The following is a 12762-nucleotide window of genomic DNA, read 5'->3' as shown; positions in this document are numbered from 1 at the left end:
AGCGCAGGGGCGAGGCGTCTTTCTCTGCAGCATGGGGGTTCGCACAGAGCCTCGCAGACTCTCCTCCCCCGGAGCGACCAGAGGAGAACTCCGGCGGGGGGGGGGGTGCGCGGGGAGGGGGGGGGCTCTGTGTTTTAGAAGACGCTTTCCCCGAGGAAAAAATGTAAAGGGAAAGGGGGCTGGGCGGTGGTGGGAGGTGGGGAAGGCAGGCAGAGGGACCCCAACTGTACGGGAAAGTCTAAAAGGAGATGGGCTGGAGGGTGTCTAAACGCATCTTCTGGGCATCCAAGCCTTTGTCAGCCTCAACTTGACCCTGGTCACTGGGAGGTGCAGCTGCAGACAGGAGCTATCAGGAAACGGGAGGGTGGGTAGCCCTGGAAGTAAGGTTGAGAAGCTCTCGGTGAGTGCCGGTGGTGGTGGTGGGTGTGTGTACGGAAAGGGTGTGGGATATTTCTACTCTTTGTCACCTTTTGCCTCTCAGGCAGCTCCCGAGGGTCAGGTTGCAAATACAGCGGACGGGTAGGACGTCAGACACTGGGAGAACTTCTTAGCCTCGTGCGTGCGGATCCCTGGCGAGCGAGCGAGCGAGCGGGGAGCGAGAAGGACCCGGCCAACGCTGCCCCAACTCCTCGAGTCCCAGAGTAGCGGGCTCTGCGCAGTGGGGGGAGCGGTGGCTGCAGGGACCCCCTCCCGTGAGAGGGTGGGAGGAGGGGCCGGGCGGGGCCGAGCGGAGCGGGGCCGGGGCGGCAGTCTGTAGCTTGTCTCCGCGCTGCGTCGGTCCCCCCGGCTCGCTCTGCCAGCGCCGCTCCTCCTCCCTCCCACGATTTGCCAGCGAGCGCGGCTACCGCCCGCGCCCAGAGGAGCCGCCGGGGCCAAAGCAGCAATTTGTTCCCCAACGGGTGAAGCGGGAGGCCCAGCACCCCCGCCCCTCAAAGAAACACATCCACAGCCACCGGCCTCGGAAAGAAAGGAGTGTCGCCCGCTCCACCCACCCCTCGTCAGCGACACGGGCCAAAGCCCCAGGCACCTGTATTTAAATGAGCTGGTGCTTTAGGAGGAAAGGGAGGAAGCGTCCTCCTCCCCAGGTCCTCTGAATCCTGGAATCCCGCTCCCAGGAAAAAAGACCCCAAGGAACCAACCTGTTCCCCACGCCCACCTCCACAAGCAAAGTCAGCCCTCCTCCAGCCCATCATCACACCCTCCACGCCAAGTTCAAGCATTCTGCTAGGAGAGGGTGCTGTTTGGTAGGAGTCCGCTCGCTTGGAGACCAGACCAGGAGGTGGTTGAAAGCACACAATTTGGGTTTGACTATAGTCCTGCCACTTGCTGCGTGATTTTCATTCGGGACCCAATTTTCTCCTTTGTGAAATGGAGATAATAAATAATAACGACCTCAGAGGGTTGTTAGGAAGATTAAATGAGTAAAGGACTTAGAACAGTGTGACATTTGCATCATGTAAATGTTTATTATCTGATTTTGAATCTCATAGAACCCCTATGAAATAAGGTAGATGCTACTTACACTCCACTCACAAATGAAACAGAGGAAGAGAGACAGAGAAAGAATGGGAGAGGGAGAGAGGTTTGCCCACAGTAACCGAGCTGGTAACTGGCAGAACTAAGGTTCCAACCATGACAATCTTCCAAACCCAGGTCCAGAGTCTGCCTCACTGCAGCACAGCCGTCCCCACCGAGGACCCAGAAAGAGCTTAAGGTTAGCTGGGGACCGGTTATCTGGGTTGTAAATCAGATCCAGGTGGCCTTCCAGTCCCCCGATGTAAGTGCCAGGTGTTTAGGCTTTCGGGCTTCCAGCTTTTCAGCCTGGGCTGGTCTTGGTTATTAAAGACAGTGGTTTGGACATTAAGACAAACCCAAACCAGACACCTTGGGTCGGTGTGAGCAGGCAGTAGATGGCATGTGGGGGTGCCCCCAAAGAATTAGTAGTTTACATTTATTGAGCATTGGGTGCCAAGCACCGTGCTGAGGCAGAGGGGCTACATTTCTAAGATGCACCGCCTCCTCCTGCAACTCCAGCCTATTTTGGTGCCCTAGTCCCCCCAATACTAGAAAATATACTAACCTTTATTGAATGTTATGATCACTCTTCTTATCCCAGAATGAAACAATAATGTTTTGGTCTTTAAATCCCTTTCCCCACTGCCCTTCAAAGAATTTGTGGGAATGTGAATATGGGGTGGGGGTTGCAGCCACTGCCCAAGTCCTTCCTCTGAACTGACCGGGTTTAAGATGCCCCTTCAGCCCAGAGGCAAATTTTCAGGCATAGAGCCTCCCGCTCTCTTCCCTCTTTCACTTCACCTTGTCCCTCAGGTCTTCCTCTCAGCTAACACTAACAAATTCCATGCCTCCTCCTTCCACACCTCCCTGCCCCAACTCCCCCCGCCCCAATACAGAACAGTGTGTGACATTTGCATCATGTAAATGTTTATTATCTGAGGGGCAGGGACTCACATTTAGGAGACCAGAGAATGGGGGTTGGGGAGGAGCTGAGAAGTGAACAGGGTACTGGGAGGTCAGGGAGCACCGTAAGCCCCTTTCCTCTCTCATTCCCCCAACTCTTGACCCATTATTGGGCCACGGTGGGAAGTCACAGGGAGGGGAAGGTTGAGGGGGAGCCCTGTTCAGAGACAGCTCAAAGCCATTGTCAAAAAGAAGAAACTCGGGAGCCTGCATTTTGGAGCTGCCGTGGGAGGCCTGTGGGAGTATTATCTACAAAAGGAACTAAGAGAGAGAGAGAAGAGTGAAGCAAGGGAAAAACCGCTCAAGACACAAAAGATGGAAAAAGCACCCTGCCCCCCCAGAGCGCAGGCAGAGTCACTGTGTGCAGGGGGTGAGAGCAGGTGGCTGTCGAGGAACAGGGCCCAGGGGCCCCTCCCTTCTCCTCCCCTCTTCCCACTCTCTTCCTCCTTTCTGGAGGTCCCCAGGTCTGTTTCCAGCCTTGCTCTCTCAGCCAATGGGGCAGGTTCTGCTTCTAAGGCTGTGGTGAGCGATGGGAATCTTAGCCTTTCAAGTCAGACCAGTCTGGACTTGAATTCTAGCTCTTCCACTGATGACCTTGGGTGGCAATAGGAGTGGGGTGGGGGTGGGTGTTAATCTCCAAGAGCATCAGTTCCTTCATTTGTGAAATGATCTTTCCTTAAAGGATTGTTGAGTGAGATGAACTAAGCGGTTGGGATTGTTATCCAAGTCCTCCTAAGTGCTTGCCCTGGGAATGCAGAAATGAGCTCAGGATGAAGCCTCACTGAAGGTTCGCCATCTCAGAACATTCTGGAAAACATCGAGGCCTCCACTACTTGGCCACTCCTTGGCTGTGTCACTCTAGGTCATTCCTTGTCTGTCAGTGGAGGATCCTAGCTGTTGTTGAGTAAGCCACAATACATTTTCCAACAAGGGAATCCTGGAAGATACATGGTTTTACTTACAGATCTGCAAACTGTTGTGGATCATACGGCTAGGAAGTGAAGGAACCAGATGCGAATCATGATTTGACTAGGTCGACAGGAGTTTGTCACTGTGCCATCTTGCTGGGGTGCTTTGTCCTGTCCTTTGGTAAACAGCCTTTTCAAAGAGGACGGTATGGTCATTTTGACGGGAGGTCAGATAGTGACCTGTAGCGAGTGCCCACAGTGCCTGGCAACCCGGACCTTGAACCACGAACCGCGGGGAGCCCCATCAGCCCTGCGGGGAGGGGAACCCACTGCAGTCCTGCCTGTGGCAGGCAGGGGAGTGAGTATGAGAAATCTCAATCTCAATCTGCGTGTTCTAGCAACACCAGAAAACGGATTTGTTTGAAATCCAGTTACAGGGAAAGCCTAACTGGGTTAAGTTGAAGAGAGACATAAAAAGGAGACCTGACTTTTCCCTGAGGAATCAGAGTGGGTGGTATTTGTTCCTGCTGTTTTGACGGCAGTGAAGGGGCGGGTGGGCTGGAGAACAGTTGCGCTGGTGGTAGTGACGGTGGGTGAGTTTCCTCACCCAGAAAGATCTTCAGATAATGTTTCCCCCTTGGTTAAGGAGCAAAGTAGGTGACAAAGCTGCCTCAGCACCTGGGTGGAAATAACGCTCCCTGACTCTCCCCTGGGAAACCCCAGCTTCAGCCTCACTCCTGCAAGCTGCTGCAAGGGTGACTGTTTACCCGCGTGAACGCCATCAGCCTCTGGCCTACCCCGCCCAGGAGCTCAGAAACTGGGGATGAGGGTGTGCTTTTCCGACACGGATGGCAGACAGACAAGAGGGCACAGAGCTCACCATGCTGGGGGGATACGCGCTCAGGAGAAAACCTAGAGAAGGAATAGGATAACTGAGCCATTATTATTTTTTTGGTTAATAAGTCTGTCTGGCTGGAAATAGGGGAAGTCTTTTATACACTTTTTAACGGGGCAGGAGAGGCAGAAGAGCAGAAGAATTATGGGAAGTTCAACTTGTCACAGGTTAGCTTAGACACCAGGGTACTGTTGTGCAGCACCTGGCTAGATACCTCCTCTCACCCATCCATGGAGTAGTTGCCACTGTGTCCACTTTACAGTTCAGGAAGCGGTTCAAAAATGTTATTTGCCCAAGGTCAGTCAGACACAGAGCTACCTAACTGAAGCCAGAATTAAAATCCAAGTGTATGTCTCAAAAGTCCAGGGTCTTTCCACCTTACCATACTGCGTAGCCACCATGCATGGCTTCCAAGAGTTTAAGGAAGAGCTGAGAGCTCTGTTTCCTTCACCTGCCAAGTGGCTGAAGAAAGAGCTGGAATCATGTGTCTATGCCTCAGAACTCAGCATAGTTCCCAGCACACAGTAGGTGCCTCAATGTTCGAAGGAAACAACGTGTTCGGGTGGCTCATGCAACCGAAGTCAAACTTGACTGATTTAAAAGTTCCCTTCTTCTGGCTACCAGGATTATGGTCTGGTACTCTGAACTGGCTAAAACAGTGATGAAACGGCTCCTTGGTTGGCGACCTCACAATATGTGCTGATTTGAACGACTTTTTCTTCCATGAAGTATGCTACCTCACGGATACAACCCCTACTAGGTGGGACAAGAAGGTGGGATGAATCCTGTAAAGTAGGCAAGACAAATCTTCATTTTGTTAGGTCAAATGGCAGAATTTCCAGTGGGTAACAAGTCATGACTTCACTGATAACCAAGAAGCATAGGTCAGTTCACAGACTGATTAACCATGCATGCTGGGTTTTCCAGGTCACCTCCAACCTAAAACAGTTTATCTTGCTCTTCCCAACACATACATCATCATATGACTGTACCCTGGGTTGGGATTCTGAAATATGAGGTCACCCTACCTATAAACCACTGAACAAAAGGCCTGACCACCCCTTGGTGTAGTCCTACTGTAAGCCGAGGACCCAGGCCTTAGCATAGTGCTTCTTCCGTTTTACTCACACCAGACAGGATGGCTCTTTCATGCGACACTACCTAGTATTGTTTTATTCAATGCGTCAGTTGCCCCAACTAGTTTATCAGCCCATGAAGGGCTGTATTTTACTTATCTTTACCTCTCCTTAGCTTCCAGCTCAGCAACTGTACAAAGCACAGTTGGTGAGAGTACAAATCCAAGCATCTTTAAGAGAACTTACCAATAACCATATGGCCCAGCAATTCCATCCTAGGAATCTGCCCAATAGATATACTCTCACAAGTAAGAAATGATATATGTATAAGATGCTCATTTCAGCAATACTTAAAACCTGAAAACTATCATTAAAGACTGGTTAAACTAATTATGATGAGTTTATACAATGGGATACTGTGCAACCACAGAAAGAACAAGGTATATTTATGAGTACTGACATGGAAAGAGATCTCAGTGGTGTATATTCTTATGAGGTAGGTGTGCTAATGTAGAAGATCTCCAGAAGGGTCCACAAGAAACTTAACAGTGGCTGCCTCTGGGGAAGGGACAAATAGTCCAGAGTGGGGTGGAGGCTTATTTTTTACCATATAACCTTTTGAACTGCTTATAGATTTTTTTCCTTTTTACCATTTACATATATTGATTTTCTTAAAACAAATACTAGCTATAAAAAGAGGACAAGTGAAAAAAGCAAGCTATAGAGGAGTATGCATAATATGATTCCCATTTATGTAAATGAAAGAAAAATACATATTTGCATGTTTGGATTTGGAAAATTTGTGGAAAGATATATAAGAAACTTATCAGTGATTTCTTCTCAGGAGTGAGACCAGGTAGGGGAGGATTTTTTAATTTCCATCATGTATCCTTTTTAAATTTTTTTTTTTTAACGTTTATTTATTTTTGAGACAGAGAGAGACAGAGCATGAACGGGGGAGGGTCAGAGAGAGGGAGACACAGAATCTGAAACAGGCTCCAGGCTCTGAGCTGTGAGCACAGAGTCCGACGCGGGGCTCGAACTCACGGACCGCGAGATCATGACCTGAGCTGAAGTCGGCGCTTAACCGACTGAGCCACCCAGGCGTCCCTATCATGTATCCTTTTTAAAGGTTAAAAAGAAAAAAACATACTTTTTCAAAAAATGAATTTTAAAAATTGCCATAAATAAGGGGCCTAGGAAGTATTTGGTGCTCCTAATGAAGCCACACTAATTTAAATTTTCTCTCTCAAGTGGTATACAACTGACAGTGCTAAACCACCTGAAGTTTCAGTCCTATGTTTAGGCTGCGAAAAGGGCAAGACACTGATCTTTAAGAGGAAGGGGAAAGGAAGGGAAATGACAATTAGGCAGGGCACCTCTGAACACAGTGGGCACAGAGCCTCCCTTCTCTTGGGAAGCCCAGAGCTACTACAGGGAGCAAGAGATGGGCTGTACAATTCAAACTTAAGATAAGCCTAACCTCAGGGTGCCTGGGTGGCTCAGTCAGTTAAGCATCTGACTCTTGATTTCGGCTCAGGTCACAGTTTAGTGAGTTCACAGTTGAGTGATCTCACGGTTTAGTGAGTTTGAGCCCCACGTCGGGCTCCACACTGACAGTGCAGAGCCTGCTTGAGATTCTCCCTCACTCTCTCCCTGCCCCATCCCGCTCCATTCTGTCTCGCTCAAAGTAAATAAATAAGCTTAAAAATTGCCTTTAAAAAAAAAAAAAAAAGGTAAGCCTAACCTCTCTTCACTGGAAGAAGGTCCAACTGACAAATTTAGGAGAATATCTGAAACATGAAATCCTAAATGAATTATGGCTTAGACATATTATTTTCAAAAAGGACTATTGAATGCATATAGTATCTTTGTTTTATAAAGACAAAACAAAAAGTTAAAAGCCTATATATGCATGTGTATACGTATATATATGTTCTGAAAAAGGTCTATAAGGATATATCCCAAATTATTGAGTAATTACCCCTGAGGAATAGAAAGGGAGGGTGGAAAACTTTAATTTTTTTCTTTTATAATTGGTATTATTTGACTTAAAAAAAAAACTTTAACATTTATTTATTTTTGAAAGAAAGAGAGTGTGAACGGGAGAGGGGCAGAGAGAGAGGGAGACACAGAATCCAAAGCAGGCTCCAGGCTCTAAGCTGTCAGCGCATTTTAAACATTTAAACATTTTAAACACTACTTCTGTCATTAAAAACAAAATGTAAAAAAAAAGTGTAATTTTTAAATTTTTTATGATCATACCAAAACATCTTCAAATATTCTTCTATAATGAGGTTTTAATTTTAACATGAAAATGTTTCATTTTTTTTTTTTAGTAATCTCTACACTTAGGATGGGGCTTGAACTCATGACCTGGAGATCAAGAGTCATATGCTCTATGGACCGAGCCAGCAAGGTGCTCCTCAACTTCAAGGTGGTTTTGACAAACATGCAGCCTCCCATCTTAGAAGGTTGGTTTGCCTGGATACAGGGATAGACCACATGACCCTTCAAGATCACTTCAATCTCTGGACTTTCTATAAAGTATAGGGAAGCAATTAATCAGAAAAGCAGGGCTTTTCCTGGATACCCAGCAGGTTGATGGTGTTGGACAAATTCCCCAAAAAGAGGGGATCAGCCCTTTAAAATGGCTTCCTAGTATTCCTGGACTACTGTTTTCTTTACTGAAAGACACACACACACACACTCACTCTCTCTCTCTCTCTCCCTCTTTCAATCTGTTCAACCAACCTGAACCCTGGCAGCTCAGCTTCAGCCAAAGAGCCAAGGGAAGCCCTGAGGCAGCTAAGTTCTGCACCACTGCCACTTACAGTCTGGGCTTCAGACTCGGGAGAACAAATGCTAGAGAAAGAAAAAGCTCTGCTGTTGCTAAATCATAGATGCTGGGGGTGGGGGCTGGGTGAGGGGTCTGGCCCCACTGCCACCTGCTACATGCAGGAGCTCAATTATACCGTTACACTCACTACTCCTGTCAAGGGACAGGCAGTGGAGGAGAGGGGTTGCTCGGGAGAGCTGCTGGCAGCTGTGGTTTTTCTCAACCGGCAAGCTTCCTTTGGAAAGTCACCGTTCCCTACACTAGGAACCTTTTCCCACAAGGAACAGCTGCATTTGCTCATGCTGGCTTCCGCATTTTCCTCTGGTTCCGAAGCTAAGCAGTGGACAAATGACTTAGGTCTCTGACATCCTCATTTAAGCCCCGAACAAGCTGTCCGGGTGACTTCTACCCCATGAGGCCCAAAGGAAACCAGAGAATGAAATGAAGTCATTTGCTGCCGTGAAACAAATGTGGGAACATTATGCAGTTGTTTTTATTTTTCCAACCATAAAGACTGGCAATTTGTTGATGGGTAACACCTTAGATTAACACTAATTATATTGCTATAAATTTGGTTGAGGATAAGAATAGGATTCAGGAACAAGGGAGAACAATAACAACAAAAATCTTCAAACGTTCTTGAAACAAAGAAACACTTTTTTTTTTCCTTTAATTAAATGCTTCTTTCCCACAGACTTCCCCAGACTGGTTTGCAGTCTAAGGCCATAGGAAATGAGGCTTTGGGCATTCTGAAGAGACTGCAGATTAAGCTATGGCGCCAAGCAGGAGACTAAAACCCTGACCTGACTGTGTCAATCTTAGGCATGTTCTGGGAGCAGAGGCAGATTCTCAAATGTTTCCCAGCGTTCCTTCCTTTTTACCAATTAAATTTCCGCTTCTCTGGCTAATTCAGTGTAGTACACAATCCCCTCGCTGCCTTTCCTGGTTATACTGTTGTGTAGAGGGAACCTGCCAGGAACGTGTCGCTTCTGCTTAGGCTGCAAAGGCAACTGGACTAGTTCTGATCCATCTCCTCCTGAGAGCCTCAACAGTAGGGAGTTGCTGAGGAAGGCCTCTTCGGGGAGCTGAAAGGTCGGGTGCACTGGGAAGAACATCGCTTACCCTTGGGAAACCTGGCATCGGTTGCCTGTGATTCCTGGTGGAAGTGACCAATCAGACTCAATCCGTACCACTGGGAAAGGTCAAGGGAAAAAACAGCTTTCCCTCCAAAAATGGTAAAGAGGAAATGAGGAGAGAAGAAACCCAAAATATTCAGAATGGCATAAAAAGTGGTATGTGTAAACTTCTTTTTGTTATTACATCTAACTATAAGTTTCCTAAAGTCCAGTTACCAAGTTGAATTGTGTGGGATAGAGGAGAGAGGCCAGTTGGAGCTGCCTTCAAGAGTTCACAGCTTCAAGCTGAGAGGTCCTAGGTTTGCGCTGGGGGAGCCCCTTTTTGAATGAGGGCTTGGGGGGGATGGGCTCCATGCTGGCTCCAGTTCCATTGGTCCCTGCAGAGTGGGCCTGGCCCCGTTCACTAATGTTTCCTGATGCCTGGGATGGAGCATTCTGATACCTGGAACTAGATGAATACCATGAGCTATTTCTGTAACGACCCACACTGTCATGTCGCCCTTGGTTCATGGGGTCATTCGACTTTTGGCCTTGTGGCCTGTAGCTCTGTCCTCCTCGTCTGTTCCCCGGCAATACCTGAGGATAAAAGAATACAATGTTCAAAGAACTCTGGCATTATGGCACTCTGTCTGTTCCAGTTCAGCTTACAGGAGTATTCTTAAAGCCTAAATTGTGGTATCCCATAGTTGGGACTCAGCTCTCTCTCGAGACTCCCAGAATTCTGTCAGCCAATCTAACTTAGCCACTGCTCCAGAATTAATGTATCTTCCACTATTTTACCCCACCTTTCATCCCTAGGCTCTCCACTGAAGAGGACTTCACTTTTCTTTAGCTGGACACAAAAAGAAAGCTAAGGAGGAAGAAAGAACACTCTGGGGCTGTTACAAGCCCTTGACTGGGCAAGTATCTTATCACATGCCTGAACTCTGAGGACTGTAAGCCATTTGTAAAGATAATGAACACCTGGAATAATAAAATAGACGTCTTTATAATCTGCTTGGCTATACATTATGAAGCACAGATTAAATCATGCTGCTGTGACATTTAGGACATCTCTCACATTACAACCCAGAAAGCTTATGGCATGTGGTTTTATTTTTGTCCTCCACTTCCAATGTAATACCAGTTCTGCAGGATTGCTAACAGCGCTGCCTTGGATTGCTCTTGTGCATCTTCTTCAAACCAAGAAAAGAACTTCTGGATTATGCTTCAACTCTCTGGTGTTTGCCCTCCACCCCACCAGGTTCACTCTCTCTCCCGGATATATTCGACGCGGTGCTCCTAGGGAGCTGCTGCTTCAGATGCACTCTGGTGAACCTGCCACTGTGTACTCATCTACCTCGAGATGGGTGCATGACTCCCACAGTGACTAATTACCAGGCGATACTACCTACAATAGCTAGGACTCCCGCCAACATCAGAAAGTCAGCAGTCTTGGCAACAGGAAGTCTAAGCTAGCTGGTGGTTTGGAACAGAAGTACCAAATGCTTTCTCTGGAACTAACTGGGGCTGGAGGGATTCAAAATAGGTGTGGAATGGCCATAAAGAGAGGAAGGTAATGTACTGAGCTGTCAGCAATTAAACTGTGACAGTCTGGTAACTTTTCTCTGTAAGTGGCTTGGTGTGGAAGCTAGGTTACCTCTCGATGAGGCTGGTAGGGCCGGCCACTGGAGTTTGCTATGGGTGCAGGAGTCTCTCCTGGTGCCGAGTTTTTCTTGTTAGCACTTGTAAGGCTGGGAGCAGAGGCACAGGTGGAAGAGGAAGCGGCAGAGGCATCACACGGACTACTCAAGGACATAGACGGAACTGTGCTGCATCGGGATCTGGTTGAGTAGCTGTTCTTTGGATGGGACACTGGACGGAAATAGGAGAAATAGGTTGTCATAGGACAGAAGAGCACGATGGTAAGGTTTTCCCTATTTCTCCACTTCACGATAAGCAATTTGGGACAAAGAACTGTCTACTGGAGTAGTTGTAAAGATAAGCTTATAAAAAAGCAACAGGAAGCAAATCTCCCTTCTGCCCTCTTCCTCCACTCCTTCCAAATCCCTATTGCTTTTTTTTTTTCCTTTCAAGTTTTTATTTAAATTCCAGTTAGTGAATCCCCCACTGCTTTGTAAAGGAACTCTTAGAGACAGGAGAACAGTGTAAGATCGGAGTAGTCATTCCCCCACCAACTCATGACTTCTCGGCATTTCCTACTAAACTCCTGGCTGCGGCTCCAGCAGCTGACTAAGCCTAGGAACAATAGTATGGGCCATATGTTCAGTTTCCTATGAAGGAACATTCTGAAGTACAGACTTCACAAAGAAAGAAAAAGGTAAATAGAAAGCTAAATCCCTTTTTAAAAATTTGAATGATGCAAGGTATAAATAATCAGGATTAAATATGAACAGAACTAGTCTTTATAATAAACATGTATCTTCCCAAGGTTCTTTCTGCAAAAATAATCCTCAACTCAAAATATCTGAAAAATAGTAATATATTCACTTCAAATTTTGTCAGAATTCAATGGCTTAAAACTACCCCTTACTTTTTTTTTTTTTTTTTTTTTGGTTTTAAGTCTGGTCTAATGTTGAGTTCACAATCACTGCTCTAGGTCCGACCTTTCACTTTTATACTGACAGAGAAAGAACAAAGGAGCTGAGCTCAGGGTTTGACTGGTGTGCCCCTATAAGCTCTCACCTTAAGGACCCCCCCGCCAGCCTTAAAGCTATTATTTAAGCACCTATTATGTGCCAGGAAAGGTAGGTGTTATTATCTCCATTTGGGAGAGGAATAAAATAAAGTTCTGAGAGGTTAATGTAAAGGCAAGGATTCCAGCTCGGTCTGACTCAGAGCTCCCGCTCTTTACACTATATCACACACAACTCAACCCAGCAGAAAAGGATGAAAAAATAACATTGCAAATTTAGGGAGCCAGAAAATGCCCATCTTCTAAGCTCAAAGAATCTGCATCCTGTGACTTCTTAAGTATCTCAGAACTGCTTTTCACAAAAGCAAACAAAAACACAAGAGGCATTAAAGCAGAATCAGTGGAGAAGCCAAGCCAAAACTTTAGTCTCAGATCAGGAGACGGAGTCCCCTCCTCACCATCTCCAGCGCCCAGAATCTCTCACCATCCTACCTTGTCCAAATGACTCAATGTCCTTCTTCAGCGTCTCTACATCACAGGTGAACCGAGCTACTCGTCCCAGGTCCTCATCGTATTTACGCTCACTAACAAAGTGCTGGAGAAAGGACAAAGAAAAGCCTCCAGGTGAGACAGGTGGTATACATGGAATCCATGGCTTCTTATAAACAGATGAAAAAAACTATTTTCCATTGTCTTTTTGTTGCTTCAAATTTTACTAAATGGCCATCATATTGCCTATGCCAGGTGACTGATGGAATTCAGCCATTTTCCTAAGGTTCAAAGGTAAGTCTGTTG

The 12762-nt window shown here is 46.8% G+C and overlaps 1 protein-coding gene across 3 annotated transcripts in view; it reads right to left on the bottom strand.

Moving 5' to 3' along the window:
• Positions 1-8667: 8667 nt before the first annotated feature.
• The window catches only part of SPATS2 (spermatogenesis associated serine rich 2), a 149502-nt gene continuing 145407 nt past the window's right edge, over positions 8668-12762 (bottom strand). For all 3 annotated transcript variants that reach the window (XM_003988666.6, XM_019834880.3, XM_006933672.5), the window contains 3 exons: positions 12460-12562; positions 10972-11186; positions 8668-9908 (listed from right to left, as the gene is read on the bottom strand). In XM_003988666.6, coding sequence (XP_003988715.1) covers positions 9597-9908; positions 10972-11186; positions 12460-12562 — 630 coding nt within the window. In that variant the 3' untranslated portion in view covers positions 8668-9596. The remainder of the gene's footprint in view (positions 9909-10971; positions 11187-12459; positions 12563-12762) is intronic.

Source organism: Felis catus, chromosome B4 (genome assembly GCF_018350175.1).
Source record: "Felis catus isolate Fca126 chromosome B4, F.catus_Fca126_mat1.0, whole genome shotgun sequence".
NCBI lineage: Eukaryota > Metazoa > Chordata > Mammalia > Carnivora > Felidae > Felis > Felis catus.
Note: the sequence above shows the minus strand (reverse complement) of the source record. Positions and strands in the feature narration are given on the sequence as shown.